General features: G+C 37.7%; 1 protein-coding gene across 1 annotated transcript; it reads left to right on the top strand.

Annotated features, from left to right (window-relative positions):
* Positions 1 to 573: 573 nt before the first annotated feature.
* LOC145778737 (ferric reductase 1-like) lies at positions 574 to 15,145 on the top strand. Its single transcript, XM_082590297.1, has 14 exons — positions 574 to 760; positions 1,660 to 1,851; positions 2,289 to 2,451; positions 2,590 to 2,665; positions 3,771 to 3,918; positions 6,319 to 6,504; positions 6,832 to 6,997; positions 7,163 to 7,286; positions 8,435 to 8,549; positions 9,414 to 9,503; positions 9,779 to 9,953; positions 12,593 to 12,718; positions 12,826 to 12,887; positions 13,195 to 15,145. The coding sequence occupies exons 1-14, from the start codon at positions 596 to 598 to the stop codon at positions 13,288 to 13,290; spliced, it is 1,884 nt and encodes a 627-aa protein (XP_082446423.1). The 5' UTR covers positions 574 to 595; the 3' UTR covers positions 13,291 to 15,145.
* Positions 15,146 to 16,981: the final 1,836 nt, after the last annotated feature.

Raw genomic sequence — 16,981 nt, 5'->3', positions numbered from 1 at the left:
GCAAATATGCACATAGACTATATAATTAATAGTCTAATTTTTATTACCTTCAATATAATACTCCAACTTGTATTTTTTAATTCGTTTAAAACCCAAACTAGTCAGTTTTCTGAATGATGCTTTACAGTTTATGTTTGTAAACTTTGCAACTAATCCAAGTTCAATGCCATACAAGGATTTATATCAGTAAGGCAAGGCTACCATCTCCACTTGTGAATCCTCATACCTCGGAAACTTCCCAGACTAATGATGACTAGCAGGAACAGCTGGAATCCCAGGTTCCAAAAAAGCTTCATACAAACGACAATAAAATATTAACCCCTGATATATTTTTACCAATCAGTCAAAATATCAAGTTGTAAGTTATTTGAAAATCGACTTCAATGGAGCATGTATAATATATTTTTCACAGATATAACCATGCAGAAAATGCTTGAGAAAAAATATCTGGATTACTTTTTTACCGTATGACTTGACTATTTGTCAGTATTTTACACAGTATATAGTGGTTACAATGACAATAATATTTTGGATTGGTCTTTATATTTACAAATATTGTGTTTTAGATTCAAAGCTTAAGTTATTTAACAAAAAAATGTTACTTACATTTTTAAAAATAGTAGTAACGTTTGCGATTGGATGCATCACTTTGTCATTTGCAATTGACTTATCTGGTTGTGGAAACACTAAAGCTTGTGTGTTTAGCACAGATGGATGCACCTCTACAAATGCTGATTGTCTGATATTTACTTATTCATGGGTAATATTAAATTTATTCATTTTAAAAACACTTTGATTTCCCTTTTTTGATTTTGTTATTTCAAATGTTGTTTAATAGCAAATCATTGTTGTAAAATGTTATATAAGTTATTATAATAAGCTATGAAAAATAAGGTGCGTAATTGCGTATGAAATAGTAATATAAACATCAAGCAGTATAGCAGATTCAAATAACCTAACATTAATGTTCAACTGTGTGAAATGAGAGCAATAGCCTACTTGTCATCTGATGTTCACCATAAGTCACTGCAAAGATATTTTTATGAAGTTGTGTGGATATGCTTGCAACAACATTGTTTGGCCATTAATAAGGCTTTCAATTGAAATCACTTTTGCATTGGTATTTCTTTTCAAGCAAACTTCTTTATCATTGATCTTAAATATGCAAGAGTATATGCTTAATGTGAATGATTTTAACTGACCCCTGGATTCAACTAACACCCATATTCCTTTCTTGTTTTTGGTTTTTTTCACACAAACAGTGATAAATTGTTGAGCTATTTCTTATTTCAGCAAATTGACTAATCACTAACTCAATGTAAAAAGTTGTCTTCAAGTTTTCAGACATGATACAAGTTTTAATTGCAGTATATTTGTATATATATTATGTAACCTATCAATGTAAAGTTTTATAATTACTTTTGCAAACTACTGCATTATCACTTCATGACATTATTTCTATTATAATTTTGAAGTGCACAATATGCAATGCAGCTGTAGGATGGCAGATTGGATTAGGCGCTTGCTTTTGACTAGATCCTTGTTTGACTTCCGGCTTAAACTGGATGTTAAAAAAACAGCACTCAGAGCATAATAAATTGGATATTGTTGAAATAAAATTTATTCCAATATACTTCAATACTCCAATATACTTCACAGAATCCAGCTTTAAGCAATTTTGATATGGAAATAAGTGGAGGGGCTGGAGATGGCAGCCAATACGTTGCTGTTGCGTTTTCACCTGATGGTAACATGCAAAGCTCCGATTTGTATTACTGCACTGGAAGTGATTTAAGATCTGGGACTATTCAAGGTCGTTATTCTACTCCAGTGACTGATGCATCTCTTCCGGTAAGGCGCAAACTGTTTCAATACTAATGAGACAAATTGGCTTTTATCCCATTTTTGAAAATTTTAACAATTTTGACTCTGATAGCCTTTCCCTTGGTGCGTTTATGTTCAACACAATTATGCAATGACTCTGTAGTCTGTATCTAAACAATCAATTTATATAACGGTACTTCCTTGTCAGCTGTATGACCGAGTGGTGAGGACATCTGCGCGATGTTCAAAAGGATATGGGTTCGACACTGCTTCAGCGGTTGTGTTTCAGCAAAGACACTTCATGACATGCGATGCCTAAATATATATATAAGGTCCAAGCAGTTGACTCAAAGACTAACATATCACTTTGCTGCATCCTGTCGTCTGTTGTATCGAATCTGTGATTGCAGTGCAGTGTATGTTGTCGCAATGGGTGCAAATTAAAAAAGACGATTATTTTACAGTCCCAGATAACTAATGTCGTCACTGCAAATAATGCTGGAATTACGGAATGCTCATTTACTAGAGCTGCAAGTGTATCTAAACAGACAAGCTCCTCTGTCTCAACTGTATTCGATCTTTCCGTTGCTCAATTCCATGTATTACAAGCTTTTGGAACGTTTGCAAGTGAGTTTTTGTCTTTTGTGTTTTCAAGAGACTAGTTGAAACTTTTGGATTATATACACGTTTCATATACATCAGAGATTTTATACGCCAGTTTGTTGTGCGATGAAGTTTCTATCATGTTCAGTTTTTAATTTTCAGCCACTATCCAACAGCATGCTTCAACTGACCGATTTTCTAGCGGACCATACAACTTTACAACTGGTGAACTTGTATCGTAAGTCAACTGCTTGGTCTGATTTATTTACGGTATTTCAATGCTAGTCCAGTTTAGCTATTGCAGGATTGCACTTAGGCTACGTTTACATGAGAGACGAAATGAAAATAACCGAAATGAAATCTTAAAGCGACGTGAAAAACTTTTTGTTCACATGGAATCCCGCTGCTGTTGCATTTCGCTTCCGGTGAAAGGAATGCAATCTGTACGCATGAGTGATTTTAGGCTTGTTAAGTTTCACAAGACAAAAGAGAGTTTATAATCAATTACTGTATGTGTTACTTGGATTTAAGAAAAGTTCTTTGGTATTTTTTGCTATTGGTGGTTTACGAGTTGCGTTAATGTTCCCGTAACTCCAATGATTACCGATTTCAATCACGCAGCTTTATGCGCGTGCCCTGTACATCTCTTGAAAGATTGCTAATGACTTTGGTGACAAATAGCTTATATACATAAGTAATAACAATAAAAAATATTCCATTAACAGATGTAGCATATCTTTCAGAAATTGGGAGCATAAGTTGCCAATTGCTGATACACATCATTGCAAATTATTTGCTAAAACACAACCAACATTCTAGACCAGTGCAGTGGAAAAACTCTATCATTATGATTTCGCAAACAAAACTATTTTGTCAGTGTAATGTTCAAGTTTTTTTTGTCTCACTGCGGCCTTTTTTACATCACCCTCAACCGCTTGATATCGGTTTCATTTCTGTCAAAACTACCGACGTGAAATCCAGACCGCTACCTGCGCCACGAATCTCGCTTCGGTGAGCGCGTGCAAACAGATTACGCGTCTGCCAAACGAACCGAAACGGAAATCTTTCATTTCGGGCTCAATGAAACGTCATTTAAACGTAGCCTTATAGCTTCTTTCATGGAAGTTGTGAACAGATCATATTTTAGCCTAAAATTTTTAGGTTAAATGGCTTAACTGTGGTGTGTAACTTAGTTGAAGACATTGAATAAACCATTTCAAATTAGTTACCATAACGCAGTGCTGCATTTATAGTTTAGGTCGGACTTTTTGTGTTGTTTTGAAAACTTGTAATTCTAATCAAATCACTGCTTTGTTAAAATTCGGCTTGATTTCACAAAACAGCACGACACCACCATCGACCACGACAACTGCGCCCTCTGGTGGCGGGAGCAATGCTGCCGACGGATGCGGCACTTCCAAAGGTTGCTTCCGAAATCCCGCTTCGTGTGTTCCTGGATCCGGAGGATGCAGGTTCGCCTCCTGGGTTTACGTAAGTGATGCTGTTTTTGCAATGTCATCATCATAAGGTGACCACTGGAGTGTCTATACTTGCCGGTGCAGAGCCTCATATTGTTACTGTCAAATAGTTTCAACACTTGTTTTCGTCGTAGCAGATCGTCAGTTGCTTGAGGCTGCATCTATTGGTTGAATAGATAGAGGCTGTCTGTAGTGAAAGAGAGTTGATTACTTGATTTCATAGCCGTACATCCCATATACTTTGGATTCTTCGTGAACTTTCAAGTTGATTTCTCATACGATACTGCAAACAGGTTCCATTATATTTTTTATCGTCATCATCTACTGTTAGAATCTGGCGACTACTTGTAGCTGATTGAAGGCTTGTCGTCCATCAAACGTATTATTAAATAATCTGCGCCCAAATCCCATGATTCTAATCACCAGTCTTGACCATGCGGTTCTCAGTGATAACATCGTATGCTTTTTCATGTAGTTTTTTTTTGTCATGGCCTGATCCGCCACTGCATAGTACGTTCTTGCTAGGAATCACAACTTGTGTCAAAGCTCCTACAATAACGTCAGTTCTGAATTTTATTTGCGACATACTAGCGAAATAAACTTTAAAGAATTGCATAATCTGCGCATGCTTATGCATAACTGTTGCTTGCCTAACGTTTTTCACGCACAATTACACGTGTTAATGTTTATCATTGATAAGTATAGGCTGACCACTTGGCCAGGATAATGAAGAGATTGTCTGTAAAAGCTTGGAGTTTTGATAGTGATATTTCTCTGCTTTTTTTGCAATTTAAAAAAATCTTGCTTTCTCAATGCTACGGAACCAATAGACTTTGGTATCTGCTGATGTTGGTCTGTTAGCTGTGATACAACTTTGATGATTAGTTTTGTAATTGTTTCAGTGTGCAGAATGTTTCGCATTTTGTTAGTTTCTAGAATCTAGCTCAGGGGTTTTTAACCTGGGGTCGCAAGCCGTTTTTCGTGGGTTTGCGAAACGCTTGAACATCTAGCGTATCGTTTTCAATTTTTTTTTCCAGAAAAGATTAAATATTGTTTTTTCGCAATTGACTATTTCTTGTTTTGTTGCAAAAGTACTTTTAGCAATCAGTTAGTTTTGTTTGGTTTTGAATCTTTATCCTCGGACTGACAAAGCCTTGAAAGGTTATTCCTGGTAGTTTCGCATACTTGTAGAGGCTTTTTGGCGCAGGGCCGGTTACCGAGATTGGCAAAGTGAACTTTTCCGATTGTTTTCCGATGTGTTGTTGCCGAAGAACTATTCCATCCACTAGGTGCCATTGAATGGAGAGCAACCCTAAAATGCGTTGCTCAAGCCGCACGCCCAAAGCCGAACCAGCGCTTCGTGATCTTGAGTTTGGCGCGCAACCACTGAGCTAACGGTGGGACACGCATTGACAAGCTTGTTAAAAAAATGCAGCACCAACCATCTCACTGAAGATGATTCCAATAGATCCATTGCAATAATTCAACCGGTGAAAATGTAGCTTATTTTCATTATTTTTTCTCCTACAATCTAGCCAAGCTTGATAGGAAGAGGAAATGCAATAAACGCCGTTAATAACATCTTAAAAAGACGTTTTTGGTTTCAAAAGTTTGCATTAGAACAGCGAAACGAGACATAACTGGATGTCATTGTGAATCAAATTTGGTTAAATTTTGCATTAAGTATGCTTTTGTTGAATATTTTTATGAGGGGTCGCCAGGCTACGTTGATTGCTCTGAGGGAGTTGTGGTGCAAAAATGTTGAAAACCTCTGATCTATATTTTAATAGCTCTGAGTCGTACTTTCCACAATACTGTACTTGTAATCTTTGTTTTTTAATGTTTTTTAGCTTTATTATGACATAAAAATGTTTCTTATAGTATGTGTTTGGTGATGTTAGATGAATGCTTCTAAATCCTGCTCTACACCGTTAAACAGCAATGGCTAAACTTTTGTTGACAGCTATTTTTCACTTTCTTGCGCCATGATTGAGCAATTTTATTTGACATTTCTTTACCTCGTCGAAATGAAATCGTTCTGACGTTGACGCCGGTTGCAGAGTAACGCTTCCCTTCGTTGAAACAAAATTGAAACACAGCGCATTTCTTGAGCATATTTTTTATGGTTAGACAAGTCACGATGATTGCAATGTTGTCTGATAGTAGGAATTACACAGTTGCATACAGTGTGAATCAGGAGTGTCAGTAATCATGTATTTGGTTCATTTTTTACTGTATTGCTTAGCTGAATCAGCATTAATTTGACCATGTGGTTTTGCCTGAAGATTTCTGCAATATTTCTGACCTAGACTTAAAGTAGCCTCTCGACAACCGGCGCACAGTTTTGAAATTTGTGCTGAATTGTCAAATTTAATATCAATGCTCAAAGCGGTTGTTTGTACGTCTCTTTCAGGATACCAATGCCGATGAATTCAACTTCGAAATTATTGGAGGGGCTGGCGACCAGTATGCCGCCATTGCCTTCGCCAATTCAGCCAGAATGGTTGATGCTGATTTGTATTATTGCACTGCCAGTGATTTACGATCTGGGGCTATCCAAACCGAACAATCGCAGCCTTTCGCCTCGCCAAACCGACCGGTAGGTTCATCAGTTGGTTGACAGCAGTTTGCAGATAATGCGAACTTCACTTTTCAATTACAAGGTTCATGTGATCTTTTAGTTGATTGAAGTTACATAAATCTACAATAACATAAACCAAAAAATCTCATTTGCACTCACAACCGAGTCTTAGGAACAGAAACCTTGTTTCAATTGTGGCCTATGAATAATCGTTGTTGCATCAACATCAATCGCAAACAACGTTGCAATAATATCATTCGGGTAAACTGGCATGTCGCCAGTCAATTTGAGACATTTATAGTTGGCTTATAAATTTCAGAAAAATAATGCAAGACGATTTTACAGGCTGAGTTGACAAACGTGGTAAACAGCTTGTCCAACGGCGCAGTAACCTGTTCCTTCACCAGGCCGCCTGCACTGAGCAAGACTATAAGTGGCGGTCAGACAGTGGAGTTTAATTTAAAGCAAAGCAGTTACTTTTTGCTTTATGCAGTTGGCGCTGTCTCTTCAGGTCAGTTTTATTTTATCTGCGCGCAGATTGTCGCTGATACTCCTAAACATAATCAGCTTTGTTAACTGCAGGTTTACCTCCATGCTGGCACATAGGTTGGAATGTATTTTGTTCCGCAAGCATCACGCATTAGTTAAATTTCTTAACGTTATTCTTCTGCTACAGGAGTTATCAGCTACCATGGACCGAATGGAAGAACAGCATCCACACAAGCGATTGACTTCACACAAGCGACGTCATCCGGAGGAACAGGGGCAGGAAACAGATTAGATCTCATCAAGGGACACGCGTAGGTTCTTTTACTGTTTTAAATTTTTGCTATATTTTATTTGCCCATGGCTTCACTAAAAAAAATTTGACATATGACTGCAGTTTGAAATAGCCGTGGCGCTATTGCCTTTCCTGTGGTTCTGGTTGAGTTGGAATCACAAATGTTTGCTTTGTTGACTTTGCTCACTGGCATCGTCCATGATCTGTTAAAGTAAAAATGGCGAAGTCATGATGAGTCAAGAAAAAAAAAAAAAAAACTCCGCAGTCTTCAAGATTAAGTCTTCTTACCCACTCAACATTTGCGGATTGACAACTCAATGTCTGTTGATCCAGAAAAAAAAACTTTGGAAAGGAATGATTGTGTAGTTTGGGCTGTGTCGATTGCTTACTCTTGTCAGCTCCTATCCATTCCCAATGAAGACTTTATCGAGCAGTGACATTGCGTTACATTTGGTAATCGATGATGATGTAGGAATATGTCGCACTCTGAGATAACCGGTCTTGGATGTACAATTTTTGTACAGAAATTAAAGAATCGTTAACACAAATCAACAGTTTTTGTACGCACTGATGCATTGTTGTACCATTCCTTTCTAGTTTGCTTATGGCCTGTCGCATTGTTTGCATGAACCGTACAACGACTTTTAAATGGCTCATCAACCAACACTGCATCGTAAATGTTTGTTTAGCAAAACAGATTGTAGCATAGACCGTGGACGTCGCTAACACAGTAGCATCTGGAGTGGAAGCTAAGACGCTAGGCCTGCAATATAGATAATACACATACAAATTGATATCAGAATTTTTTGCAGTGAAATTGAGTCTGCATATTACTTTGTTTTTGTAAAAATTCTAAAACCGAGTAGACATTTTCTGTCAATACCTACCGTGCATTACCCTGTGGCAGTGCCGGTCGCACGACCTAGGCTACAGGGTACAGGACAGTTATCAAAGTATCCAGCCAACAAACCAACCCTTTTCATATTGAACGTTTTTAGACGTTGAATCAATTTTTAGATCAAACTGTTGATTGCGGTATCCCAACATGCGTAGCACAATTGTAAGTTACTGAACCCAAACAGCTCTCAATAACACCTTCCCGCCTTTTAGTCAGTGATCTCACAGTGTCCTTTGTGTGGCTTTATCGTATCTTTTTTTTCGGTTCAGCTGCTTGATGCTGGTAGCCTGGTTGACTTGCGCCAGCATCGGTGTGATCATCGCTCGTCATTTCAAACCGCTCTGGCACGACAACACTTGCATTGGGCAGAAGGTTTGGTTCCAGGTTAGTGGCTGAACAACTTTTAGTTTTATCACAATGACGAAGCACATTTAGCGACCACTTTACCAGAATAGAAATACTCCGACTAATTAAACAACACGATTGACCTGTTTTGCTGAAGCGATAAGCTTTGAATTTAATGAAAGAAATTGCTGCAATTGTTGTTTTTATAACGTCTGCTTTGTCTTGTCGCTGGCTGACATCATGCTGTTTGCCATCGTTGGTAGCGATCTAGAAACATCTGCAGCGTAAACCAACCCTGAATAATGCATCAGGAATAATGCTTCTCCTCTAATCAGCTTCAGATGATTTTTATTTCAGTGAATTTGTTTTAAAGTGTAGTTTCGACCGGAATGGCCCGTTTCGGTGAGTCCGATTCGGTTAGTCCGATTCGGTGAGTCCGATCCCTTAACGGGGGATTTTTTCAATTTTTTTTTTAAATTATTGGGTACCGTAGCCTAATTATCATTGCCGTTTTAGGGTTAGGGGTTAGGAGTTAAGGTTAGGGGTTAAAATTTAGGAACTCACCGAATCAGACTCACCGAATCGGACTCACCGAATAGTAGCAGACCCAGTTTCGACATATCATATCAATGAAATGAAACGTTGCATCGAATAAGCGTAACATTGTGCAAAACAACTAATTTGGATTTGAAAATTAAGTTTATTGTGAAAATAAAGTTTAATAGTTTATGCTTGTGCTCGTTTATTTGGTCAGTGACTATAGGCTCATAATCACCACTCATTGTCCACTTTTCATTACACAGGTTGGTCCAGAAAAGTTTAACAAGATTCTATTGTTATAACTAAGTTTTTGTGACTTTTTTTTCACCAATATGTAACCAAGGCGTTTTCTTTCTTTCTTAGCTGCATAGATCGCTTATGATCTTGGTCTTATTGTGCACCGTCACCGCTTTTGTGCTTATATTCGTTGCTAACGAAGGCAGCTACTCGTCGGTAAGTCAACATGTACACACTTCCTCAATTAATTGATTTTTAAACGTTATTGTTTGCTCTTTGCCCAATCGAATGACCACGGGTCAATTCAATAAGTAGGCTACACACCTAGAATTTTTGAAATTCGATTGTTTTTTTCAAATTCAAGCTGAATTTTTCACCACTGATAGAAAATAAGCTAACTTTAGTTTTCACCATCTCAAAGCTTCGTTGGATAAACTTTTTCATTCACAATGAAGAACCTGGAAATATATTCGTGGTTTTTCTATTTTCAGAATGCGGGCTCTCATCCCATTATAGGGATTATAGTCACTTGCCTCGTCATCATCAACCCCGTCATGGCCCTCTTCCGCCCCCATCCTGGGACCCCCAACAGGAAGTTCTTCAACTGGGGCCACTGGTTTGTCGGATCGTGTGCGAGGATTCTCGGCATTGTCGCCATCTTCCTTGGTACGTCCCATTACATTCGTCTGCAGACGTTGAATCAATCTAAAAAAACGTTTGATTTGCTGTCTGGGATGTTCTCGCTTTATAACGACACTCGTTTGGTAAAATCATACAAGTTAATTTCAAATGAAAATGAATATTTAGGTATTGCTTGATGAAAAAATGCGTAATGCTCATAAACCGGAACATGTTTTATAAACGCATTTTGCTTTATGGAAAGTGTGTATAAAGTTTTGTGTTTTCATATCTGATTGTTTCTCTTCATAAACAGGATAAAATAAAATTAACGAAAGTGTCAAAGAAAATAATTCCATACAATCTATCACGACTGTTGAAATTTATCTTCCTGAAAGTGCAAACCATAGGAACTAGCACCAAGCTTAATGTCGCCATTGCCTTCATTTCAAATTGCAACATAGTGTTCCGCAATGTTGCAGTATTGTTACTTTCACTCTGAAACTGAAGAGACAATCGTTGCGATTGTTTGGTGCAATTAATCACTTCTCTTTAAATTCGGGTTTTTCTATGGGTTTTTTTTTTCTTGAAACTTGCATACATGTTTTGCAACGTTGTATTACCAGTCTAAGCTGAGATTTCATAGGTAAAGATCATGAAATTGCCGACAAAGCTTTAACTGATTGTTTGTTGCACAGCTACTTGGGAAAGTTTTTCCAACGATGTTTCTAACTAACTATGCAGGAACTATTATGCATTTTTTCAATTAGTTTCATTTCGCAAAATTATTCAATTTCAATTTTTTTTGCCGATATTTAAATCAGTGATTTTAATTAACAGACCAAAGAATTATCCTCGAATTGAGAAAGCACTTTGTTGAGCTGTATTTTAATGAATTTTTTTGATTTAAAAAAAAAAATACTGTTTTATTTTGAGTTTAAAAGCTCGCCGTTTTGAGTTGCATAGCACAGATTCTTATTATTGCTCGACCGCGTACGTCGTATTATTGTAATGAACTTTTACGTTGAATGAGTCGCCCAACGCATGTTATAAAAATAATTCGCTCTAGCCGCCGGCTATTCATCCATTCACGCCACTATTAATTGTGGTTGTTTGACATATTTAGGTCAAGTAACTGGTTTACCATATCCCTGGCTGCATCAGCGATGCACGGTAACCGCGTTAACAGCAAAACCGTATTTTTTTTCAAAAAAAGCGATGAAAATTTGTGTTGTTGACATCCTAAAACGAGCTTTGTTGGTTTGGTCTTCTGTGGTGTTTTTTTTTCTTGTATTCAGGCTTATACGCCCGGTGGTTAAAAGTTTAGATTAATTGAACGGAAAGGCAAGGGAGCCAAATTATTCAAAGTTTGGGGGTTGTAGTAGCACTGCTATACGATCTTGCGTATTATTAAAAACGTGCTTGTAGTAGTAACCGTGGCATGACTGTCACGTATTCTGTGTCTATCCACTATCCAGCATTGGCTTGTTTTGTTGAAATTATTATTGATATGCCATGATATGACTTTTTGTTTTTATTCGTGTTCTTCCGAACAATGCGCCTGACTGGCGCTGGGAAAGGATATTGTTTGTTTGGGAAAACGATCATGGCTTCCGTTTACAAATTTACTACTGTCTGATACATTATCCTGTCCGTCATCAATGCGAAGAGATTTCTCGCTCCAATCATTGCACTTTGCTATTTAAGGCTTTCCTCACAGTCAGTTTCTATTTTTACACAATGACAAATTATTTTTCGCATGATTAGTCTATTGGAGAGTCATATGTTTCTTGAGTGCGTGGAGAAAATTTGCTGTGTCTTCTTCCAGCTCCAGAGAAATGTTAATTCATACTGTGAAAATACTTTTCTGGGAATGCTTACCTGAATCGAATTCATAAGCACAACATGCAGTTTTACTGCTACATCATTGATATTGTTATGCTGCATCAATTCAGTATTGATAGAAAAGAAGTTAATCTTGATAAACAACCAACCTATTCTCTATTTCAAAAATAGCTCGGAGTCAGTCTTGAGACACACATAGATTAAGTGATCGATATCTGTTCCCTGCATGCTAAGATACGTAACACGAGAAAAGGGTGTGTAGAAATTATTCAAAATTGCCTCATGTCATAAATAAAGTATTAGTTTGTAAATCTGCATTTTCACTTGTCGTGATTTTTTAATACGTGACTAAACTGGTCCGACATTGTGGCGGATATGGAGCACAACAATTAACAGATGATCGCCCATTGTGCTGTATTGACTTTACCTTGGCGGACATGCTTATTCTCTGACCTTAGAACTCGTAGCACAAGACTGGTGTTTGTATTTGACGTTAATTTTTAACATTAAACTGTATAGCTTGTTACCTATGTCGAATTTCAACTGTGCATATCCTTGGCGACAGTTAGTTTAGTTGTTTTCTTTCTACAAAGATTAGAATTCAATTGACTGGCAAAAGCAGCGGTTGAGAACTGTGTGGCAAGAATTAGTGGTGCGGTACTGATAAGCAAAAAAAGCCCCCTCCCAAAAAAAGAGCCCAGCCTCATGGCCGAAACACGGTTTCTATCGCTGTCGATTCTTGCTTCAACTCGAGTGCCGAGAAACACATGTCGAATGTGGATGATCAAACAGTTTAAAAGCGTCAGACCCAAAAAAAGTGACGAAATGGTGTTTATGTGCAGGGGTGGACCTGACTGTGCTTGACATACCGGAGTGGGACACTTGGGTTTTGGTCGGTTTTGTCGCTTTCCACGTGATCACAGAAATCGTTTTGGAGTTGTTGTCGGCTTGTTACGGACACATCGCCGGTGAGTAGCATCTTGCATGGTCATTGGTCAACGTTACACGGCAGCATTTACTCTCAGGTTTTCAATTTCTCATAAGGAATGGTTTTTATTTCTTTTCTTTGTTTCAGCTTACAAGAAGTCAACGCCCCAGAAAGGCAATGCCTTGCCAGCGGCCGACCCCCCACCTAAGGTTAGTTGATTTACTCCTGTAAATCATCATGACTGGAAGTTTTTTTTTTATAACACCACGCCGTGTCAAGTGTCATCAGGTTCCATAACCAAGTTTTCTATTTAACACCAAATCTAAATTTCTTTCAACCATTTTTAATATCTGGCTGCTTTTCAGCGTTTTTTTTATAGTGTGGGCTATATATAATTAAGGTGTGGATGTCGCGATTTTTCAATATGTCAAAATTCGAAATAATCTCAAGATTTTATCAATCTCGCATTTTTCGAACGCATTGACTGTGACGTCACAATCTTTTTTCTTGTTTCAGGGCGCGGCCATCAAGTACGTCATTCTTCTGCTTTATTCTGTCGGCAACATTGCTTTCTTGATCACTTTCATAGTGACTGTAGCCGGCCATGAATAGCAACTTCGTTGTAACGGAGAATATATTCAACGAAAATTTTAGCCGCAAATTACCCAGCAAGTAAAATTCAGGCCCTTTTCACATTGGTTCTACGTCTATAGATGTTAAGTCAAGGTGGAAAAAAAATTTTTTTTCTTGCTGGTACTTAGTGATATCAATTTTCACTTCTGTTTACTTGGAGCAAGTGTATCATTATCGAAGCTTTTTCCCCAATTGGTAAAAGCGTTGCTGTATTTTTTTCATTTTTAAACGTATCGAGACATTAAATTGATTTTGTAAATGGCATATTTGTCAGCGAGTCGTTAATTTTCTAGTCTTGTACTCGTTGTGGGTTTAGTGCCATATCTTCGATCTCGTGACGCACAAAGCATCAAGAAAGTATTTTTCACATCTTCATACGGTCTGGGACGTCAAAATAACGTTGCTTCACAACCATGCTTTGACCGTTTGATGAAGTTACAGTGAAAGTGTTTTCATCTGTTGAGAAGTGGGGAAACTTTTTTCTATCCCACAAGACACGGCTTTGTTGTGTATTCAATTGCGTGACAATCATTCTAATTGTCAAAAAATTTTGGAAAATTTTTCTTTTATTGTTCTCGCATTGTCACAAATATTCAGATTTTTTGCTGACCGGCTCCGTTATCCGACAGGTACAGTATATTTAGCCATAGGCCTATACGAGTTTCCTTGTTTTACAACGCAATTCAACATTATGCAGTAACGTATTGAAGCATATGAAGTAATACCGCAAGTAATGTTAGAAACTTCATGCATCTAGGTCTATGTTATTGTTTGAATTCATTGCAAATTACTTTTTTATCCAGTTTACAGCTTTATTTGCAGACTAACATGAGGGCATTGTGTTACGTCATGGTTGCGCTGAATGAGTAAAGTTTTGTGCTTTAAAACTGCTTGTCCTATCCCACTTGAATGTTCAGTGAAATTCTTGTGTTGTTTTAGTGGCACACATTGCTTAATGATGACTAAGAAAGCAATTTTCGTAGCCTGCGTTGATTTTACGTCAGATGATGTTGTCTTGACGTAAAATTAGTCGCCAGTACAGTTCTTTTTAGCTATCTCGTGAAGCGTTTATATAGAGATATAAATGAAAATTGCACCTCAAACTTATGAAAGCACTTGTAGTTGAGATACGCTCTGAGTTCTGTTTCCTAGCACCTTCTTCTGCCTCAACTTGTGAGGGTTCATATCAGACTGGAAGAGAAATTGCACACTGTACAATTGATGCAATAACTTTCATTGTACCGTACTTGACGTTATGCCTAAGCTCTAGCTTTATTCAACGATCCGCGCCAGGGATTTGAACATCCCAGAATTTATTGCAAAACTGATTTAGAGAGACTTGTATTGGAGTTATACCCAGGCAACAAATCAGTCATTGTTTACATCTGTAGACGTTAAATGAAGGTTAAAAAGTTACTGATTTTCTGGCTGGTTTTAAATCCCTCCGTTTTATGTTTATCATTCATGAGAACCTTTTATGTAGTAGCGTCATGTCATATAGGATAAGTTCTCAGACAGCATATCAACCGTATCTCACATTGATTCAAGGTCTGCAGACGTTGAATCAATGTACAAAATGGTTGATTTGCTGTCTGGGTTGTGGTGATAATACAGTAGTAATGCGTTGTTTGATTTAGATTTTGTTAACCTTTATGATTTACGTTTGGTTTTCGTTATTAATGTTTTGTTGTAGAATAATAGAGTTAATTGTATTATAGTGGAACGTTTAACTCGATTTTATAATTGCAATATTTTTATCATTACCACCAGCTAGCAACCGTGGCCATTTTTTCTAGATGTCGTTATACGAAACAATGTAAACGTGGCAACTCCTGTTGTCCGGCTGCTTCACGTGCGTTGTTGATACCGAAAATTGCGACGGCTGACCATCCATTGACTATTAGGAAATAAACATGCTCTTTTTTTTCATAAGCTATGATTGGAAAATTTGTTTCTCGGCTCTCATTTGACGCCGCATGTTTTGGAGCATTGGTTAGCGTCAACTTAGTTTTTCTTGTTGAAACCAAACTGCTTCGCCCAGCTTCAGGCCCTAATTGCAGGGTTCACTTGCATGAAGTTTTATTTTGCATTCTACCCAGTCCAGAGGTCGGCAGCTCACGACAAGTTGGCTCTGCATCAATTGTTGCAGCATCGATCCAGCTCCAGCCGCCACGTTTTGTAGCGACTCTGGTGATATTTGTGATTGCTCATCTTCAACTGTAATCTTCAAGATAGGCATTTATATTGACTTCTGGTGTTCACCCAATCAAGAAGAGAACTTTTTGTTTTACCATCCTAAGACTTTTTGGACTTCCACAAGAAAAGGTTGCCGACCCTATTTTGACATAAACATTAAAAGAAATTCGTTGATCATATGCCACTACGGCATGGATACGGAGTATTTCTAATGTTTGTTTCATTCATGTTCGTTTATTTGTCAAAGATAGGGCCAGGGTTGGAAGTCGTTAGTCAAAAAGCAATGACTATTTCACTATTCGATAGTGCCCAAAAAAGCAATGACTTTCCGCTATCGATACTTAAAAAAAGCAATAAATAGCAATTACTAAAAATTGACTGGCCAAAAAACAAGCCCAAAAACAAGCAACCCGCAAACTTTAAAGGGCGGGGAAACCCAAATTAACTTTGCGAGTTTTTTGTTTCATCGTGATGTCATTGTGTACAACATGCGTTTTAGCAATAAAAAAATCCAAATTTTGTTGCCCTCGTCTCGCTAGGGCCGCTTTTGTTTGATACCCGTTTGCGAGGTCTCATTGCGCATCAAGCTGTGATTCTGTTCTCTGTGACGTCACAAGGTACATATAGTTGTGGCCAAAAGTTTAAGACCAGATTTGATTTATGACGATTTTTGCATTACTTCAAAATACTGCATCAGATATAAGATGATGCATAAAGATGATGCAACTGAAACAATATATGATGCAGTATTTTGAAGTAATGCAAAAATCGTCATAAATCAAGTCTGGTCTTAAAGTTTTGGTCACAACTATATGTACCTTGTGACGTCACAGCGAACAGAATCACGGCTTGATGCGCGCGAGACCTCGCAAACGGGTATCAAACAAAAGCGGCCTTAGCGAGACGAGGGAAACAAAATTTGGATTTTTTTTTGCTAAAACGCATGTTGTACACTATGACATCACGCTGAAACAAAAAACTCGCAAAAAGTGAATTTGGGTTTCCCCGCCCTTTAAAAAAAAACGAAAACTCGAAAAAAAAACAAGCCCAAACTTGCGGGAAAACCGCAAGGTTGGCAACACTGTTAACGACTCTCACTGGCATGGTTTTTCTCCGGGACGGTTTTTCTGAACGGTGTTGCCGCAAAAATTTCCTTAATCCTTTTAAGTTCGAAAACCGGAAGGGGACTAGGTCGGATAGTAATCCGAAAACTAACTCTCGTAAATTCTTTTGACGACGATGTAACTAAACAACAAAAAAATGATTCAGCAGTTCTCCTAAATAGGCTATCGATTAGTGAAAAACGAATAATGATTTCGTTGCTTGCATAAAAAAGCAGTGAATAACGCTCATGCGATATTTATTTTTGAAAGGAATGGGTATAAGCATTCGATATTCAGAAAGCAACGAATAACGCTATCGAATATAGTGACAACTAGTCGGTACATCCAACCTTGGATAGGGCTATGATTAC

The sequence above is a fragment of the Aplidium turbinatum genome, chromosome 10 (genome assembly GCF_918807975.1).
Source record: "Aplidium turbinatum chromosome 10, kaAplTurb1.1, whole genome shotgun sequence".
NCBI lineage: Eukaryota > Metazoa > Chordata > Ascidiacea > Aplousobranchia > Polyclinidae > Aplidium > Aplidium turbinatum.
Note: the sequence above shows the minus strand (reverse complement) of the source record. Positions and strands in the feature narration are given on the sequence as shown.